Source organism: Barbatula barbatula, assembly GCF_947034865.1.
Source record: "Barbatula barbatula genome assembly, chromosome: 15".
Taxonomy (NCBI): domain Eukaryota; kingdom Metazoa; phylum Chordata; class Actinopteri; order Cypriniformes; family Nemacheilidae; genus Barbatula; species Barbatula barbatula.
In genome coordinates, this window is record NC_136778.1 from 9,035,118 (window position 1) to 9,052,900 (window position 17,783).

The 17,783-nt window shown below is 39.3% G+C and overlaps 3 protein-coding genes across 5 annotated transcripts in view; 2 read left to right on the forward strand and 1 right to left on the reverse strand.

The window, feature by feature from the left end:
* Positions 1–2,353: 2,353 nt before the first annotated feature.
* rhov (ras homolog family member V) lies at positions 2,354–5,237 on the reverse strand. Its single transcript, XM_079475493.1, has 3 exons — positions 4,556–5,237; positions 4,376–4,434; positions 2,354–4,179 (listed from the first exon to the last, which is right to left on the reverse strand). Exons 1-3 carry the CDS (start codon positions 4,752–4,754, stop codon positions 3,733–3,735), a joined length of 705 nt encoding a protein of 234 aa, XP_079331619.1. The 5' UTR covers positions 4,755–5,237; the 3' UTR covers positions 2,354–3,732.
* A 45-nt stretch (positions 5,238–5,282) lies between these two features.
* vps18 (VPS18 core subunit of CORVET and HOPS complexes) lies at positions 5,283–9,990 on the forward strand. The gene is made up of 5 exons (XM_079474919.1): positions 5,283–5,713; positions 5,800–5,941; positions 6,325–6,416; positions 6,860–8,730; positions 8,817–9,990. The coding sequence occupies exons 1-5, from the start codon at positions 5,623–5,625 to the stop codon at positions 9,543–9,545; spliced, it is 2,925 nt and encodes a 974-aa protein (XP_079331045.1). The 5' UTR covers positions 5,283–5,622; the 3' UTR covers positions 9,546–9,990.
* A 635-nt stretch (positions 9,991–10,625) lies between these two features.
* ino80 (INO80 complex ATPase subunit) overlaps positions 10,626–17,783 on the forward strand; it is a 30,257-nt gene continuing 23,099 nt past the window's right edge. The window contains exons 1-13 of one of the 3 annotated variants that reach the window (XM_079475091.1): positions 10,626–10,776; positions 12,307–12,482; positions 12,807–12,958; positions 13,694–13,761; positions 14,301–14,447; positions 14,530–14,644; positions 14,727–14,929; positions 15,025–15,078; positions 15,603–15,806; positions 15,902–16,094; positions 17,043–17,110; positions 17,212–17,421; positions 17,535–17,615. In XM_079475091.1, the coding sequence (XP_079331217.1) occupies positions 12,340–12,482; positions 12,807–12,958; positions 13,694–13,761; positions 14,301–14,447; positions 14,530–14,644; positions 14,727–14,929; positions 15,025–15,078; positions 15,603–15,806; positions 15,902–16,094; positions 17,043–17,110; positions 17,212–17,421; positions 17,535–17,615 (1,638 nt within the window). In that variant the 5' untranslated portion in view covers positions 10,626–10,776; positions 12,307–12,339. Of the gene's footprint in view, positions 10,777–11,082; positions 11,110–12,306; positions 12,483–12,806; positions 12,959–13,693; positions 13,762–14,279; positions 14,448–14,529; positions 14,645–14,726; positions 14,930–15,024; positions 15,079–15,602; positions 15,807–15,901; positions 16,095–17,042; positions 17,111–17,211; positions 17,422–17,534; positions 17,616–17,783 lie in introns of those variants that run through there. The other 2 variants (XM_079475089.1, XM_079475090.1) reach the window with 2 other exon arrangements.

Below are 17,783 nucleotides of genomic sequence, written 5' to 3' on the forward strand. Positions count from 1 at the left end.
ACTTTGACAAAAGTCTGACACCCTAACAAGTGTCCTATACACCATCACATCTCACAATCAGCACTAGAGCAATTATATTTTTAGTTCTGCTTTATTTCTGTTGTTTCATTCATTTATTCATTCATTTACTTTTTTTAGTGCCGTTGCCATGGTGAATCTTAATAGCAGAGCTTCATCGATCATGGTTTATCGTAGTCATGATGCATACGTTAACTCAAGGTAAGCCTACCCGGAGTTGATAGAACTAGCACAAAGTTTCTCATCGCGGTGTAAATCAACTCAAGATTTCACTTTCTATCTCAATATTGGTTAAACCTCCTTATTGAAACGAGCCCTTGGAGCGCTATATTATATATACAAACATTTATTTCAATAGCGATTCATTGATTTGACAGCACTTATTTAAATTTATAGACATTTGCCTCAATGTCCTAATAAAACGTAGAGGCTAAAAAGTTAAATAAGATTTGTAGCTATGTACTTATTTCTGAATTTCAAGGGTGAACATGTGAATTTTAACTAAAGAGTTTGCGTACATATGAACAACATTTACATTTTGAGGATGCTATGAAGCACAATTTGTCATAGCCATTTTAATGGTGTCATTGGTTTTGACATTTGGTTTGCCAAGAAGCCTCTGGCACTAACTGTAACAGCAATTGGATGACCAGGAACAGGCTGGTTCTGTGAGTCTACCTGTCTGCTGTCAGGTGGCCTGTAGGTAAATATGACATGAGTGAAACTCACTGTCTGAAACTGGCACTGTGCCAGAGAAGGCACCAGTCAGTTTAGTCTGAGCCATGGGAAAGGGGGCGGGCAAGAAAGCTAACAAAGAAGTGAATAACCGTTCCTTAACCACAAAGACAGATGAACACCTCACCGCTCATGGGAACCTAAACCTGTCAGGCCTGGCCTCTGTTGCTCAACATGTGGTGTCATACAAGTCCTGGAAATACAAATACATCCTGAAGTTACATGGCTGAATCAATACATCAGTAGAGAACTTTAGTTACTGTATATTACTTTGCGTCAGGCTAATTCTAGAAATAAAACCCCACCATAAGTTACTTTTAAGGTTCCTTTTATTTGTGCAGTTTTCCTATTGAATTTATGATCGATTAAACCCTACTCAAAAGGCAACTATAACTAACTAACTAACAGCCAAACACCTTTAAACTTTGTTTCTACAGTATATACTCATAGCTCAGGTTATTATAGTTTACTAACACTAAAATAAAATAACTCATTTAGCAACATGAAAATAAACAAATTTCTAATAAAATGCTTCAAGCACATAACCCGATCGCTAAAAATAACATTAAATCCAAAAGTATAAACATTAAAACTTTCTTCTAAGTACAAATCTGAAAACAAAGCTATGATAACTCCGGTACTAAAAATGACTTCATTATTGAATTTATAATGCTTAGATATTTTTCTCTTTCCCTAAGAAAAATAAGAGATATTTCAGTGCGCTTAGGTGCTGTCTAATATTTTGTGTTGTCATAAAAAGTATAAAGAAAGAAGTGCTCTATTGTCTGACTGTCATACTGACTTTTGTCAAAGCATTAAGTCTTGCGTCATCTGGTCTTTCATGTTGTTAGGAGCACTGCCACCTGTCCTCATAATCCATCACTTATGGTAAAAGTTGTGCGACTCCTTTGAACAGGATACAATGTGCTGTTCAGCAGAATGAGAGTAGATGTGCACAGTGGAAGTGATTCATTTGGGCTGACCAGAATCTTTCACTTATCAAATATGAGCAATACCATCATGACAATTTGACAGTCACAAGGACCGTGTTGTCTTATTTACTCACCCTTGTGTCTTTTCAAACCTGTGTGACTTTCTTTCTTCTGCAGAACACAAAAGAAGATATTTTGAAGAATGCTGTTAACCGTACACCAGTGTTACCCATTGACTTACACTGGTTTTGTGTCAATGGTACCGCCATTCTTAGAAATATATTTTATTGTGTTCTGCAGTAGAAAGTCATAAAGATTTGAAATGAAAAGGGAGTGAGTAAATAATGACAGAATCTTTGGTAGGGACAATGGCACCAAATGACTTTACACTTCAACGATGTGCGAGTTAACCCCAAGGCCTTGAAGGCATTATCCCAGCATGAGATCTGAGACCAGAGACGTGCGAGTTCACAATGTATTTATATTCTTTCAGAACCTTCCATGTCCCTGTGTCTCCTTTACACCCTCTCAAAATATTAGCAGGACAATTTACAAGTACTCAGGCTCTTTGGGAAGCGTATTCTGATCTCTAACATCACTATGTAAATAATTTAGTAGTTCATTAAATACAAATAAGTTATATTTGTTCTCATAACCACGCAGGAGTTAATTTCACAATTTAATTTCCAAACAAAGACAAATGTCATCCCAAACAAATCAGAGTAATTAATTCCTTAAAATAGTAACATTTAAGGATTTACATGTCAGCTTATTATATAATGACATGTACAATGACGTGTTGAGAGTTCAGATGAAAGTCATTAGAAACTGGTATTCCTTTTCAAAATGTTCATTTATTTCATATTTAACGAGGAACAGATTATGCAAATGAACTCATATAACACTTATAGGAAAAAAGCGATGGATGTGAATTATTACATTATAAAACAACACTAGACGTATAACCATTTACTATCTTGCCATTAAAAATTTATTTTCAGAAAAGAAACACTGTAGAAGCCGTTTAAAAGTGCTGCTTGAATTTGATCGAAAAGCAAAACAGAAACAATAAAGACAAACAGATCAAATGATGGAGCGGTACATCCTTCTTGCCTGGGGCATCAAAACAGAACAGTTAAAACTGTTAAAGCAGAGCTGTTAAAAACAAACAGCATTTAAAAAAAAGATATCTTCCACAAGAAGCACATTTAAGTCAAAGACAGTTTCGTTTACTCTGTGATAAGTACACACTGTCTGTAATAGATCAATGAATTTGCCTAAAGATTAAAAAAAAATGCATGACCTAACTCAACAAAATGGGTTGGGTGTCTACAAACGTTTCATCTCCTTGTTTCACAAATGTGTTTGCACAATGAGACGCTTAAACCATCTCTGGAAGTCAGGAACAAAATTCCCCTGATGCAGGAAACCATTTTCACACAAACCCAATAATGTTATCTTGCTATGCCAATTTGCAAGACAATCCCCAGTGAAGATTTATCGTCCGCAACACTTGAAGTGTGATGTTGGATTTATAAGGTCGCAATCACTTAAGATGGAGACAACTCGCACATCAGCTTTTAGTGTGGGCTGTTGCATATAAAAGAGTTTGTCTGACTAAGTAGCACCCAAGACAAAAGAGATAAGACTGATACTCAGTCTTGTCTCCTCTGCCATCAGAGACATCTCCACATGAGCTCCTATAGAGATTTGAATACGCAGCTATTCAGCTCATGCAAATGCGACTCATTTACATATGGTGGGTGCTCTCTGTGAACAATATATGATTTAGGTAGTAGTTTTTCCAACAACTCCTTAACGTCGACTTAAATCAGGTTAAGTTTCAGGTAAATCATAAGACGTTCCATAATCCAAAGTGTTTAGAGCAACACAGCTTGTCACTCTGTTTGTGGGAAGATCCCTACAGAGCAAACAACTCCACCCATAAAATAAAACTATACAACCATGGTAGTCACCTTCAGTAAGTAAACACTGTCCAAAATAAATTAAGACATCATGTAAACAGTTCACCGTTTGACCCACAGGGTCAGATGAAGCAGAAGAACTTCTTCCAGCTGCACTTGGAAAAAGCTTTAGCCCGTCTGTCTGACAATCTCATCTTTTTGACTTTCCTGGCCTTGTTTTTTATAGCCGCAAATATCGCCGCATCAAAGGCCTCCTTCAAGTTCTTCTGGGTCAGAGCTGAGCACTCCACGTACTCGGCGGCCCTGATCTTCTCGGCAAGGCTTCGTGCCCTAGCGGTTAACACCGGTTTAACCTTGTACCTGTCCAGGTCTATGAGTACGTTGACGTCCAACAGAAGGTCCGATTGGGTTCCGACTAAAATGATGGGAGAGGACGTGTTGCACGCTCGAATCTCGGGAATCCATTTCTTGGTGATGTTCTGGAATGACGTGGGGTTTACAACGCTGAAGCAGAGCAGGAAGACGTCCGTGTTTGCATATGACAGAGATCTGAATTCATCAAACTCTTCCTGCAATTCAGACAGAGGCGGATAAGAACTTGGAAAGCGCAACTTTACGTCAGGGTTCTCTCATTTTCTGAACTTCTTAAATGTAAATTTAAGTAAATAGTTTGAAAGGACTTCAACTTTCAAAAAGTTTTCAAAATTTTCCAGATACCACAGATTGAAACAACACGTTTTATGTTTAATAAAATGATGACCCTACCTGTCCAGCAGTATCCATCAGCTGAATTCGCACAGGGCTCCCATCCACCTGAACTTGTCCTGTATAAAAAGTAAAGTTAACTCTCATGATCCGTTTTGTTCTTTAATAAAAGTAAGTCATTACTTTTTGCTCAAACTTAAATATACCGAAGGTTATACAAAGAATATAGCCTACGCTTACCCGAGAATACATCAAAAGCAGTCTGTTTGTAATCCGTGGGATATCCATTAGTGGTGTAGCTGACTATCATACTGGTCTTCCCAACAGCACCATCCCCAACCAGCATACAACTGATCGCATGCTCCAGTGCGTCCTCCTGCTCAAAGCACACGGACGGGACTCTTGACTCTTGGTAAAAGTAATCCATTTGCGGTGGCATGTCCAAAACGTTAAAGCCAAGTAGGGAGCTTCCTCGGGACACTTTTTAAACTCCACAGTAACCGATTGTGTCTTTTTGAAGACCGATGCGTGACTCATTACTTTCCTAACTCACGAGCTGAATTCACTCTCTTGTGAGCTTTGACGGGACCTCTACCTTTTGTATCAGCTGACGACGGGGAGGCTTGACTTTGCATAGCCGCTCCCACAACAGTCTCGGGACTGGATGAAAGAACACAGATCCTCCAGATGAGCCGTTTTATGATAATGAATCCTTCGGTCTTTTGTTTTTATTTGTGAAAAAGTTAAACTGCCTCTGAGTGACTACAGAACAGAATCATCCAGAAACACGTCAAATGAGTGAAGGAACCAAACAACGCCAATAAATCAGGATTCATTTGAATTATTTGTTTATTTTATAATTTTTGTTTTCTTTAGGAAACGGTGTAATTGCAAAAATATTAAAGGCCGTCTTTTAATCCTTGCTTAACAGCGCCACAACGTGGACATAATAACTACTGAAGCGTTTATTCACGATAGTCACATGATACTCGTCAGCTGACCAAGACAGCGCTGCGCTACACACAACACAGCTCGGACTCTCACATTTATTGTCCATTTCAAGTCATAATATAATATGAACAAGGCTCGCTTTTTATGCATCTGACCTACACTGTCCTTAACTCCGCGCACGTCTGTTGTAGTGACAGAAAACTAGCTTTATAAACAGGACAGTTAGTTAGCTTTCATGCTAGCGTGTTTTATGGGTGGGAGTAGTTGGTAGGATCGTTCGTGCGATGCAAACCCAGGATTTGTATTTTTAATTGATAACGTAGTTACTGTAAATAATTTGTTTAAAAACGTTCGTTATGGCCTCTATTCTTGATCAGTATGAAGATTCACAGAACATGCGTCAGCACAGTCGCTTGTCAGCGGCCAACATCGGCATTACTCATTCAGGTAAAAACGTTTGCTTCGTATTCATAATGTGGTATATTAAAAACATATCAACGGGTGATTTTTACTGCGAGGTTTGTTGTTCGCAGGGTTTGTGAATGTCAGGTTAGAGGAAGAGAAACCCATTTTCAACAAGCAGCGCATCGACTTCACACCACCCGAAAAAATCAACCACTTCTCGGTGTGCAACAACCAGTTATGTATGAGCCTGGGGAAAGACACCCTACTGAGGTAAAGCACGTATCTTTCAACAGTCTTAATAGGGGCTGATAAGTTTAGCATTGATCAGGTTATGTACGTGACGAGTGATTATTTGTATTTTAAATGTATTTGAACAATGGTGAAAAGAAACTAGGATGCGCACAGTTAAGACAGTTTTCTTTGAAATACATAATAATCTGCTGTATGACATCTTAATCTGATTAATTACTCTTGAAAATTATAGGCAATTACTAATTTATTGTAAATGTAATATTGTTTTCATACCCAAAGTGATAAATACATGACAAATTCATGTGAACCGTTTACCTGTGTGTCCCGTGTGTCATTCCAATAACAGTGACCTTAACACACTCGTGTTTACAGAATGCTGTAATGTGTTTTCTTATTCTTAGAATTGACCTGGGAAAACCTGATCAGCCAAACCAGATTGAACTGGGAAGAAAGGATGACAGCAGAGTGCACAAACTTTTTCTGGATCCTACTGGTAATTTCGTATTGATGTTCACACCTTGTTGTGAGGGGATTAAAATGCATTCAGATCCTTAATGCCTCTGTTAAATGTCATTAGACACAATCAGTGGTCTGATTAGATTTATTTTCTGACGAACGCTTATGTCAAATGAATGACAAGCAAGACGATTAACCTAACTCGGATAAAGACAACCTATTCCGTCTGATTCAAATATGTTGAAATAATTGCACAGGCACACAATTAAGCACATTGAAATTTGCATTTCTAATTCATATCAAGTCATCGGGTCAGTCGTAAAGTGAAAATCTCCAGTGCTTTCTCTGGATATTTTTTTATATATGTACTTCTTTATTTATAGCTTTGCCGTCCACATAGCCAAGGTTTCAACGTGTATTATAATCTTAAATGCACTTGCTGTAATTCTGCAAAACCTTTTTTGTTCAATTGTGTTGCAGGGTCACATTTGGTCATCAGCCTGACTACGAGTGAATGTGTATACCTAAACAGAAACACTCAGAAGGTTCGAAGTCTATCTCGATGGAGGGGCCATTTGATAGAAAGCATAGGCTGGAACAAATTTATAGGCTCTGAGACCAACACAGGGCCGATTTTGGTTGGCACCAGCCAGGGCATTATCTTCGAAGCAGAGATCTCAGCTTCAGAGGGCACTATTTTCAATACCAACCCAGACCAGTACTTCAAACAGGTTCACACCCTGGAGGAGGATGGTAAGCCGGCACCAGTTTGTTGCCTCGAGGTGGAACGTGGCATGGAATCAAAATACTTAATTGTGGCCACCACGCGAAAACGTCTGTTTCAGTTTGTAGGAAAGTTGGCAGAGGGCTCTGAGCAGCAGGGGTTCAGCTCCCTCTTTACCCAGAATCAGGACCTTTTACCCAGCTTCCAGGAGTTCCCTGTTAATATGGGGTACAGTGAGATTACTTTCTACACATCCAAGCTTCGCAGTTGCCCCAAGAGCTTTGCCTGGATGATGGGCAATGGGGTTTTGTACGGACAGTTGGACTTCGTGCGCCCTGACTCTCTACTTAGCGACGTTCAGGTGTGGGAATACACACCAGATATTGATTTAAACTTTGTCAAGCCGATATCTATAGTACTCACCCAATTTCATTTCCTGCTTTTGCTTCCTGACCGTGTGAGGGGGATCTGCACTTTAAATGGGCAGGTGGTGCATGAAGACGTGTTCCCAGAAAAATATGGTGCCCTAAAAAAGATGATCAAAGATCCCGTTACAGGGCTTGTGTGGATTTATACAGAAAAAGCCGTCTTTCGCTACCACATACAGAGAGAAGCCAGAGACGTTTGGCAGATGTACATGAACATGAATAAGTTTGATCTGGCTAAAGAGTACTGTAAAGATCGACCAGAATGTCTAGATATGGTACTAGCCAAAGAAGCGGAACACTGCTTCCAGAACAAACGCTACCTGGAAAGTGCAAAGTGTTATGCACTCACGCAGAATTACTTTGAGGAGATTGCATTGAAGTTCATTGAAGCCAAGCAGGAAGATGCCTTAAAAGAGTTTTTGATTAAGAAGTTAAACAACCTGAAACCCAGTGAGAAGACTCAGATCACACTGCTGGTGACCTGGCTGACCGAATTATATCTCAACCGGCTTGGTCAGCTGGAGGCTGAAGATGGCAAGCAACACATATTTCAGGAAACCCGCGAAGAGTTCCGCTCCTTTCTTAAAAGCCCCAAGCATAAGGATTGCTTTTATAATAATCGCAATACCATCTATGATCTGCTTGCCAGTCATGGTGATGTGGAAAACATGGTGTATTTTTCTGTTATCATGCAAGATTATGAGCGGGTTATATCACATTACTGCCAGCATGACGACTATAGTGCCGCCTTAGAGGTTCTTTCAAAGCACTGTGATGACCGTCTCTTCTACAAGTTCTCTCCCGTTCTCATGCAGCATATTCCCAAAAAGGTGGTAGATGCATGGATTCAGATGGGACACCGGTTGGATCCAAAGAATTTGATTCCAGCGTTAGTGAACTACAGCCAGATGGGGAGTATGCAACAGATCAACGAAACTATCCGTTACATGGAGTTCTGTGTGTATCAGATGGATGTCAAAGACGAGGCCATTCACAATTACTTACTCTCACTATATGCCAAACACAAGCCGGACGCCCTGTTATGGTACCTTGAACAAGCGGGAACACATGCCTCAGACATTCACTACGATTTGAAATATGCCTTGCGTCTTTGTTCTGAACATGGTTATCTTCAGGCCTGTGTCTTAGTTTACAAAATCATGGAGCTTTATGAGGAAGCTGTGGACCTTGCATTACAAGTACGTATGCCAGAAAATTTAATTTTGTACTCTAAATGTCTACATTATAGTTATATCTTGATTTATCTGCATTTTTGCTCATTTAGGTTGATGTCGATTTGGCCAAGTCTTGCGCTGATCTTCCAGAAGATGATGAAGAACTGAGGAAGAAGCTTTGGCTGAAGATCGCTCGTCATGTGGTTCAGGAAGAGAAGGATGTAAAGAAGGCCATGAACTGTCTGTCCAGTTGCAACCTGCTTAAGATCGAAGACATCTTGCCTTTCTTTCCAGACTTTGTTACAATAGATCATTTTAAAGAGGCTATTTGCAACTCTTTGGAGGAGTACAATAGGCATATTGAGGAGCTTAAACGAGAAATGGACGAGGCCACAGAAAGTGCCAAACGTATCCGCGAAGACATCCAGGAGATGCGGAACAAATATGGGGTGGTGGACTCGCAGGAAAAATGCGCCACTTGTGATTTCCCCTTGCTCAATCGTCCTTTCTATCTCTTTCTGTGCGGACACATGTTCCATTATGATTGCCTCCTTCAGGAAGTCATCCCTAACCTCTCTGGCTACAAGCAGAATAAACTGGAGGAGCTTCAGAAGAAGCTGGCAGCGACCACACAGACCACCAAATCCAGACACAGGCCCAAAGAAGAGGATACGGTTAGTCTGGGCAAGGGCCAGGGAAGCAGAGAGCAGATCAAGTCAGATATTGATGACATCATAGCTTCTGAGTGTGTCTACTGTGGTGAACTGATGATCAAATCGATCGACAAGCCTTTCATAGATCCATCGAAGTTTGATCAAGAGATGTCCAGCTGGCTCTGAAAAACACACTTGAATAAATGTGAAGGCAGTGAGTGAAATGCAACCTGAAAATGTAACCACTTGTGCATTGTGAATCATTTGTAATATTAGTTGCATTTTTTACATGCTATATACCGAATTAATATTAACCGAATTCTGTGTACAGTTTTAAACTGTATGTAGTAATGTTATTGTTTTTTATGTTTGCTTAGACCAGGGCCCAACAGAAAAAAATATAAATGCACTTAACTGCATTTTCTTGCATTATAAAGGTTAACATAAGTAAATAATATATTTTATTGTATGCAGAATAAAATAATAAACGATTGCTTGGAAATATGACTGTGATATGCTTGAATGTCTCAAAAGTGCTCAATGATGTGGAGTCGTATTAATCTAAAGCCACTTGATGGTAAAGTCCTTCCTTATTATTTAATAATGTTCTTAAAATAAAATGTACCTAACTAAAATTAATGAAATCTCCTTGAAAAAATGTTTGGTTGACTATCCTGTGGATGTTAATTAAATTCAAATACATCTTATTTATATAGCGTGTTTACAATGTTGAATTGTTTTAAAGCAGCTTAGAAAAAGAAAACTCAAAAAAGTTAAACTATTAAATATATAAGATACATACATGAAAAATAAAATGCAGTGCATTATTGCGACATGTATTATCCGTGTTAATGATAATTTAGCATTCAGCAAAAATGAACGCGAGTAACAGTTATGATAAAAACGAAACTAAACGACTGTACGATATTGCTTTTTATGACGACTGCTACTAGTCTCAATCACGCGATATTTTGAAATCGCTCTCGGAAAGTATGACGTCACGGGTGGTTCGGCAATCTTCGTTTTTGCCAGACACGATCAATTGAATACAGATAGCAGCGGTACTCTCATACAATGCCACATTTAATCTCTAATTAGTCGAATTTTTACTGTTGATTTTCAAAAATTGTCTTTCCTATTTTCATCTGTCTCAAATTCTTTCTTATAACACTGCCCGTAAATGCTTATAAGATCGCATCCTGCGCTCTACAATTGATTAGTACGCCTGTTCCCCACTCTGTCCTCGCCATGGCGCCGTGTGCCTGCTCTCTCAGTTACTGAAAGTGGCCGCCTCTCTGCTGCTACCGACTCGATGCTCACGGTCTCTCTCCTTACTCAGAACCGCCATTTTGGAGACAGAGAGCTGAGAGTCGGCTGCAGCAGAGACAGAGCAAAAACGGCGGACACGGGGGACAAGGTGAGCTGGCGTTTATGAGGAACATGGTGGGGGAGCATTGGGGGAAGATGGCCGGGAGGGAGAAAGAAGTACAATATGGGAATCGGAGATCTGGCCTTCTCGGCTCCCGCAGTGCATAGATATGAGACGGGACAGATGGTACTTGACCTCACGTGGAACAAGGCCACAAAATATTATACGATCATTTCGGCAACTATATCGACCTACATTTAATTTGACAAAGAGGTGGTGGCCTTAAAGAGACAGAACCCATTTGAATTATTCAAAATTATTAAGTGGCGCACTGTTAAGTTGCCATGATACGAATTCCTTGCTAAAATCACATATGCGTGGGTAAGTTATCTGCCCAACAGCGACCACGTTAGCATTTAATTTGAAAAAAAAAAACACGGTGAATTTTGTAATTGTTTAATGGATTTGTGTACCTTATAATGACCAGCCATTCTCATCGGTCCTGTGTTGCTCAGTAGCAACATAATGTACATACAGTAACCTTGGATTTAGATTACCAGTCGGCACAGGCTACACACTGGCGCGTAGCCTCAGCTAAACCCAGCTAGTTTACTGTGCTAGCTATGTCAAAACATCACACTGTCGCCAATATAGTGTAAAATAACGATTTAAGGGAAAGTAATTTTTCCATCTTTTATAGTAGGACTACCAAACCCCCTTCATTGATAAAACATTACCTCTTGTTATAAAATATTACGCAAGTATCGCTGTATCATCAACTGACGTGAGGCGTCAATCTCGTTCCGTCTCAAGTGAATGTTGCAGAAACCAGAAATGAAGAGTTGTCGGTAATTTACAGTTTTACACATGCGTGTATTGATCGTGTACTAATAGATCCGCATCAACCCAATGGAGTAGATAATTATTTAAATTAGAATCGATTGTTTAGAAGTATTGAAATGTGTGTGAAATGCATTGCATTCAGGAAATAGTTATGGGTTAAATATGAACCGTACAAACACTAGCGGTGGCAGTGCTTTGGTACACTAGTGGGTACGTTAAGGGGTCTGAAGCTTTCTGCAAATACTCCGGTTTACAGTGTCATGTTGAAAAATGCTTATTTGCTTTTCCGAATTACAGAAATGTATCCATAGTCTTTTTCAGATATAAATTACTGAACAAAAATGTGCTTGTCAGTACCTTTAAGAATTATTTTTCAACTAATGTTTCAACTCAAATCGTTTTTATTTATCGTATGATTTAGTCCACATTAAAATTTTTCCTATACAGATGCCTATTTTTACATTGGGCTTTTTAAAATACCAAAAGTACAATTTAAAAATGTTAATTGTATAGTTAAGACTATATCCCTTTAAGTTGTTGTCACAACCCTGCTAAATAGTATACGGGACATTTAACCGTGAATTATAATGTATGGGTGTTATTGTTGTTGCCCCACTTTTTTTTATTAATCTAAAGCAGGGAATCTTTTTAATTTCCTTGACTGACAGATTTACAGCATTTCATTGTGATATTATACCGCTTAAGATAACACTTTCTTTCTTATCATCTTCGCAGTGATTGCTCTTCTCGGGCTCTGTACATCTACCTATGGCCTCTGAGCAGGATGTTGTGGCAGACGCCCCATGCTCAAAATTGGCCAAACCACTTCACCTGCAGTACCTTGAGCGATCCCTTCGACTTGACACCTTTCTAAGGCAGACTGCTGCTATTTTTAATCAGAAGAACTCTAGGTATATCATATATAAACGATCCAACCCAACGAAAATGACATCACATTTTTATAATATGAGTTTAAAAAGCAAAATAGAAATCTTTTCAAGAAACCCTTTGAAAGGCCCTCTAGTGTACACATACTCATGGTCAAGAATGTGGTTATGTAATTGCATTGTATTTGTGGTGATTTCAGGAAGTTCTTTGGAACATCTCGGTCCTTCTAGGGCAACCCTTTTGCAATGTTGTTGTCACTAGGTTTATTTCGTATGACAGTTTAGTATCACGTTGATTCCCAAACCACCAGTGACGGCTGTTTCAGCTTATGTTCCTTTCTCTTTCAGTGATGACACTGATGATGGTTTGGACGAAGGGTCTTCACTGGCCCCGACAAACCCACTGCTGGCAGTGAAAAAAGATCCAGATGAAGAGTCCAAGGTTTCCTGCAGAGATGGAGAGATTGAGTGTGGAACTCTCAATGGAACTCTGTTGCAAGGTACAGTTACAGTACATAAAGCATTGTTTATCTAAACCTTCTTAAACCCCACTGGTAGCAATGATGTATTTATACAGGAAGCGTTGAAGCCGCACACACAATATTGACTAACATGGATCTGTAAACAAAGATTTCAGCAACTGTGAAATGGAAACAATCCATTGAAACTACTATGTATCTTGCCTACTTTTTCAACAGGCGTCAATTTGAGTTAAAATAGTTATGCATTATGCATTTGGTAGGCACTTTGGTGTATTTTGCAGTAAAGAGTTGTCTACCCAAAAATAAAAGTTACTAATTTTTAATATAAAAGATTTATTCACCCTCAAGTTGTTGTTGTGTCAAGATCTGTATATGATTCATTTTACTGTCACGCAAGATATATTTAGAAAAATATCAATGTATATACAGTGGAAGTCAATAAGGGCTAGTGTTGTTAAGCATCATAATAAACCAGCCCCAAAATACATGTGATAATAGGTAGTAAATACTAAAACAAATTCTGATGGACAGGAGAAGATTTAGTTGCTGAAATAACTCTCAAATACATCAAAAGTATAAATGCATCATTCCTCAACTGGATGTACTTGTTATAATGTTTAAAGCTTTATTGACTGCAAAGGGTTGTGAACCATCTTGCCAAACCGTTTGTTTGTAGAAATGCTGTCACTGATCAATACCTGCCTATAACATGAGTATGCATTACGTCTGTTAACATCAAACTATCCCCAACAGAGCACAAAGCAGACAAGGCCAGTCTGTATAACTTCTCCAAGCTTAAGAAAAGCAGAAAATGGCTAAAGGTATGTGTTATAATGTACTGTGGTAATTCTGGGAGATGTGAATTTATTCACATAACAGCAACTAGGAACAGATACATTTCTTTAAATGGATAGTTCACCCAAAAATAAAAATCTGTCATTTTTACTCAACCTCAGGTTGTTTCAAAGTATATAAATGTCTTTGTTCTGATAAACACAAAGAAAGATATTTGTAAGAATGTTAGCAATTGTAAGTTCTGTGACATCATCCACTATCATCAATATTGTATATTTTGTTGTTCTGTTGAACACAAAGTGTGATATTTTGAAGAATTTAGGAACACAAATAGTTCTGGGCCACCTTTGGCTACCATAACATTTTCCTACCATGGCAGTCAATGATGTCACAGAATTTAAAAGGGCTTTATTCTTCCAAATATCTTTCTCTGTGGTCATCAGACCAAAGTAATTTATACAGGTATGAAATGATATGAAGGGTAAGCAAATGATGACAGAATTTTAATTTTTTGATTGAACTATCGCTTTCATGTCCTGATCAGTCTGATGTTTGTGATTTTCAGGGGATCTTGCTGAGCGACGACACCACAGATTCAGATACAGACTCAGATGATTCTGACTTTACACTGTCGCGAGAGGAACTGCAGGACATGCTGCGCCTACATAAGTTCACCAAACTCCACCAGAGCAAGTTCCACTCAGATCGAGAGGTAGGAAGCGCACGCAGGATGCTTCTGCATAATTAGCTTCCTGCAAACAGTTGGTAATGTGTGTGTGTGTGTGTGTTCACAGCTGCAGCATTATCAACACTACAGCACAGGCCTCCTGTCCGCTCATGATCCTTTCTACGAGCAGCAGCGCCACCTATTGGGCCTCAAGAAAAAGAAAATTAAGGAAGAAAAGAAATGTAAGATACAAGAGATGATTGTTTCTGTTACGTTAACTGGTTTCTGGTCATGTGAAAAGTCATACGTTTGTTGGTTTTGCAGCCAAGTTAAAAAAGATGAAGAAGAAGAAGAAACGAGGAGAGGAATTCTCCATGGAGGGTCGGCCACATGTTACTAAAATCTTTGCTAAGTTTTCCCACGATGCACCTCTTCCCATGATAAAAAAGAAGCACTTAACCATAGAGCAGCTAAACGCACGCAGGCGAAAGGTCTGGCTCACTATTGCCAAAAAAGAAATCCCAAAGGTATGATCTGTATACGTTTTTTTGGATGTCATTTTTAATTTCCATTGAGTTTTTGTCTTTGCCTGCTTTAATCTGTTTTCATTGTCTCATTTTAGGCATTTAAACAAAAAGTTTCAGCCAGGAACTTTGTTTTAACTAATGCCAGGAAGGTAAGAAATTTGCAGAGATGCATATGGGTAGTTGACAAACATATCATACATTTGTACTTTGGTGTGACATAGCAAATTTTTTTTTTTTGTAAAAACTATTTGAAGGTGAATCTCTCGTATGCTATTTTATACTATAAATTCAAATAATATAATGTATTATTAACAGATTGTTTTCTACTTTGTGCTGTCACACCATATTAGGACACATTTAAGGCTTATTTGTCACAACTACCCATATATTTTAAAAACAATAGGGTCCAAAGTCTGACAAAAGTTTAACCAGAAATTGAAGAACAATTTTTGCACTATTTTTAATCATCATCATTTGTCATTTAACCAAATTTCTGAAACGGTCAATGCTAGTTCCTAGCTTAGCTTCCATTGAATGTTTCTAAAGCAAAGGAAGGGTGTAACAAATGCCTAAGAATAATTTTCTCCCACTGTATATTTTATAGTCATTGTGGCCATTGTGTTCATTTCCAAGCATGTTTGTTAACAGTCTTTCCATGTTCACACACGTCTAGCTGGCACACCAGTGCATGCGTGAAGTCCGGAGAGCTGCCATCCAAGCACAGAAGAACTGTAAAGAGACGCTGCCCCGGGCACGCCGCCTTACTAAGGAGATGCTGCTTTACTGGAAGAAGTACGAAAAGGTGGAAAAGGAACACCGTAAGCGTGCTGAGAAAGAGGCTCTTGAGCAACGCAAGCTGGACGAGGAGATGCGGGAGGTATAACTGCACATTCCGACTGCATACCCACAGTTCACTGAGAAATGCGGCATGTAAAATGGTCCTTTAAATTCCTCCTGTTTGTATCCCATCAGGCTAAGCGGCAGCAGAGGAAGCTGAACTTCCTGATCACTCAGACAGAGCTCTATGCCCATTTTATGGGGGGTAAGCAGAATGCAGAAGACGGCACTCAAGATGACATCCTTTGCAAGCTTGAAGACGGCAGCGCACAGAGGCAGATCGATATAGGTGGAGGGGTTATGGTCAACGTTGGTCAGGAGGACTATGGTAAGTCTGTACCCTAAATCTGTTACTTGGAAATGCACTGTGCTTTTAAGGTGCATTCTCACCTTTAGTTTGTTTCATTTGGTCTGGACCATTGGCAAAAAATTATACATTATAGCATTTTTCAGTGGTTCTGGTTCCTTTTCACACCACACTGATTGCTTTGGTCCGAACCAATTGAAACGAACCAACCAACATCCTCATCATTGGTTGGCGAGAGAGCGTATTTCCTAAACTGCCTTTTTAAACTAAATAAATTCAAAATGCGTGTCAGATGTGGTAAAGTTAACCCGGTCAACTGTGCTAGCATCATTGTTAGCAGCGATGGCGATTCAACAACATCCACTGGGTCAACGTCCGGTTTTGTCCCAAGTATATTATCGAGGGCATCGTACCAGGTGAACATGTACGTCAAGCACCTGAATGTACAGCTGGCGGAGTTTCTTTACCTGGCTTTGTTCTACAGATCTATTAAACGCCTTTTCCCTGAGTTGTTTGCTAAACAATGAAAATATTGCGCTGTTCTGGTGAGATTTTGAAAGTTTGGATATGGACTAAATTTCTACGAGGCCTCAGACCTCGTCACAACTGCTAGTTTGTCCGCGAGCTGCCATGCTAATGCAAACTGTGAACAAACACTAGTCATCATTCCATTATGCAGAGCGCAGCTGACTACGGCAGCTGGTTAAGTGCAGTACTTTTGGCATTGGGTCTGATCAAGGTCAGATCACCTTCTCCCCTCAAATAACCGCTCCAGGGTTCGTTAGAAAGCATACCTAGACCAACTCTTCAAGGAGGTCTCGGTATGCTTATTTGGTCCGCACTCGAGTGCGATTGCTGCTTTCACACCTACCCAAACGAACTACACCAAGAAGAAAAAAGAAACTAGTGCGATTCAACCGTACTAAATGAGTGAGGTCTTAGAGCAACTTCTGAACTTTTCTCTTGCAGATAGTGAATATTACAAATCTCAGGCCTTAAACAACGCAAAGGAGGCATACCAGATCCACCAGGCCAGAGTAAGTGCTTCATCTTTTATATTTCTTAACAGTTTAATTTTGCACATTTGCTTTCTGAACTCTTAAGTTATAAATATGATACACTTACCTCTGTTTTGCAGACCAGACTGTTTGACGAAGAAGCAAAAGACAGTCGCCGTGCATCCCAGCATGCAGCTAGCGCATCCAGCTCAGGGTTTGGCGAGAGCTACAGCCTGTCAAACCCCTCTATTCAAGCAGGTGAAGATATCCCCCAGCCAACCATCTTCAATGGGAAACTCAAGGGTTACCAGCTCAAAGGCATGAATTGGCTTGCCAATCTTTATGAACAGGTGAGTGCTGACGCAATTATTATAATCGGACAGTATGTCTGCACATCTGCATGACATTTTGAAATTCATTGATCGGTGAATTCTTTGTTCTTCCTTTAAATCATTTCTCACAGGGCATTAATGGCATTTTGGCAGATGAAATGGGGCTGGGCAAGACTGTCCAGTGCATCGCTCTGCTCGCTCACCTGGCAGAGGTAAAAACTCATCAGAGCATTTTTACAAATGGTAATATTTGTTAATTTAAAAAATGAATAATCTACACAGTTGTGTTTACAATACAACAAATCTTGTTGACAGCTAACATTTAGTTTATAACGATACTTTACAATAATGACATACCGTACACATATTTTGACGATATA

Coding starts and splice junctions, on each gene's coding strand:
- rhov (XM_079475493.1), bottom strand. CDS start 4,754: ATGCCACCGCAAATGGATTACTTTTACCAAGAGTCAAGAGTCCCGTCC. Junction 4,435..4,555: donor TGCTTTTGATGTATTCTCGG/GTAAGCGTAGGC, acceptor CTTTTTATACAG/GACAAGTTCAGGTGGATGGG. Junction 4,180..4,375: donor TGATGGATACTGCTGGACAG/GTAGGGTCATCA, acceptor TCTGAATTGCAG/GAAGAGTTTGATGAATTCAG.
- vps18 (XM_079474919.1), top strand. CDS start 5,623: ATGGCCTCTATTCTTGATCAGTATGAAGATTCACAGAACATGCGTCAG. Junction 5,714..5,799: donor CATCGGCATTACTCATTCAG/GTAAAAACGTTT, acceptor TGTTGTTCGCAG/GGTTTGTGAATGTCAGGTTA. Junction 8,731..8,816: donor CTGTGGACCTTGCATTACAA/GTACGTATGCCA, acceptor TTGCTCATTTAG/GTTGATGTCGATTTGGCCAA.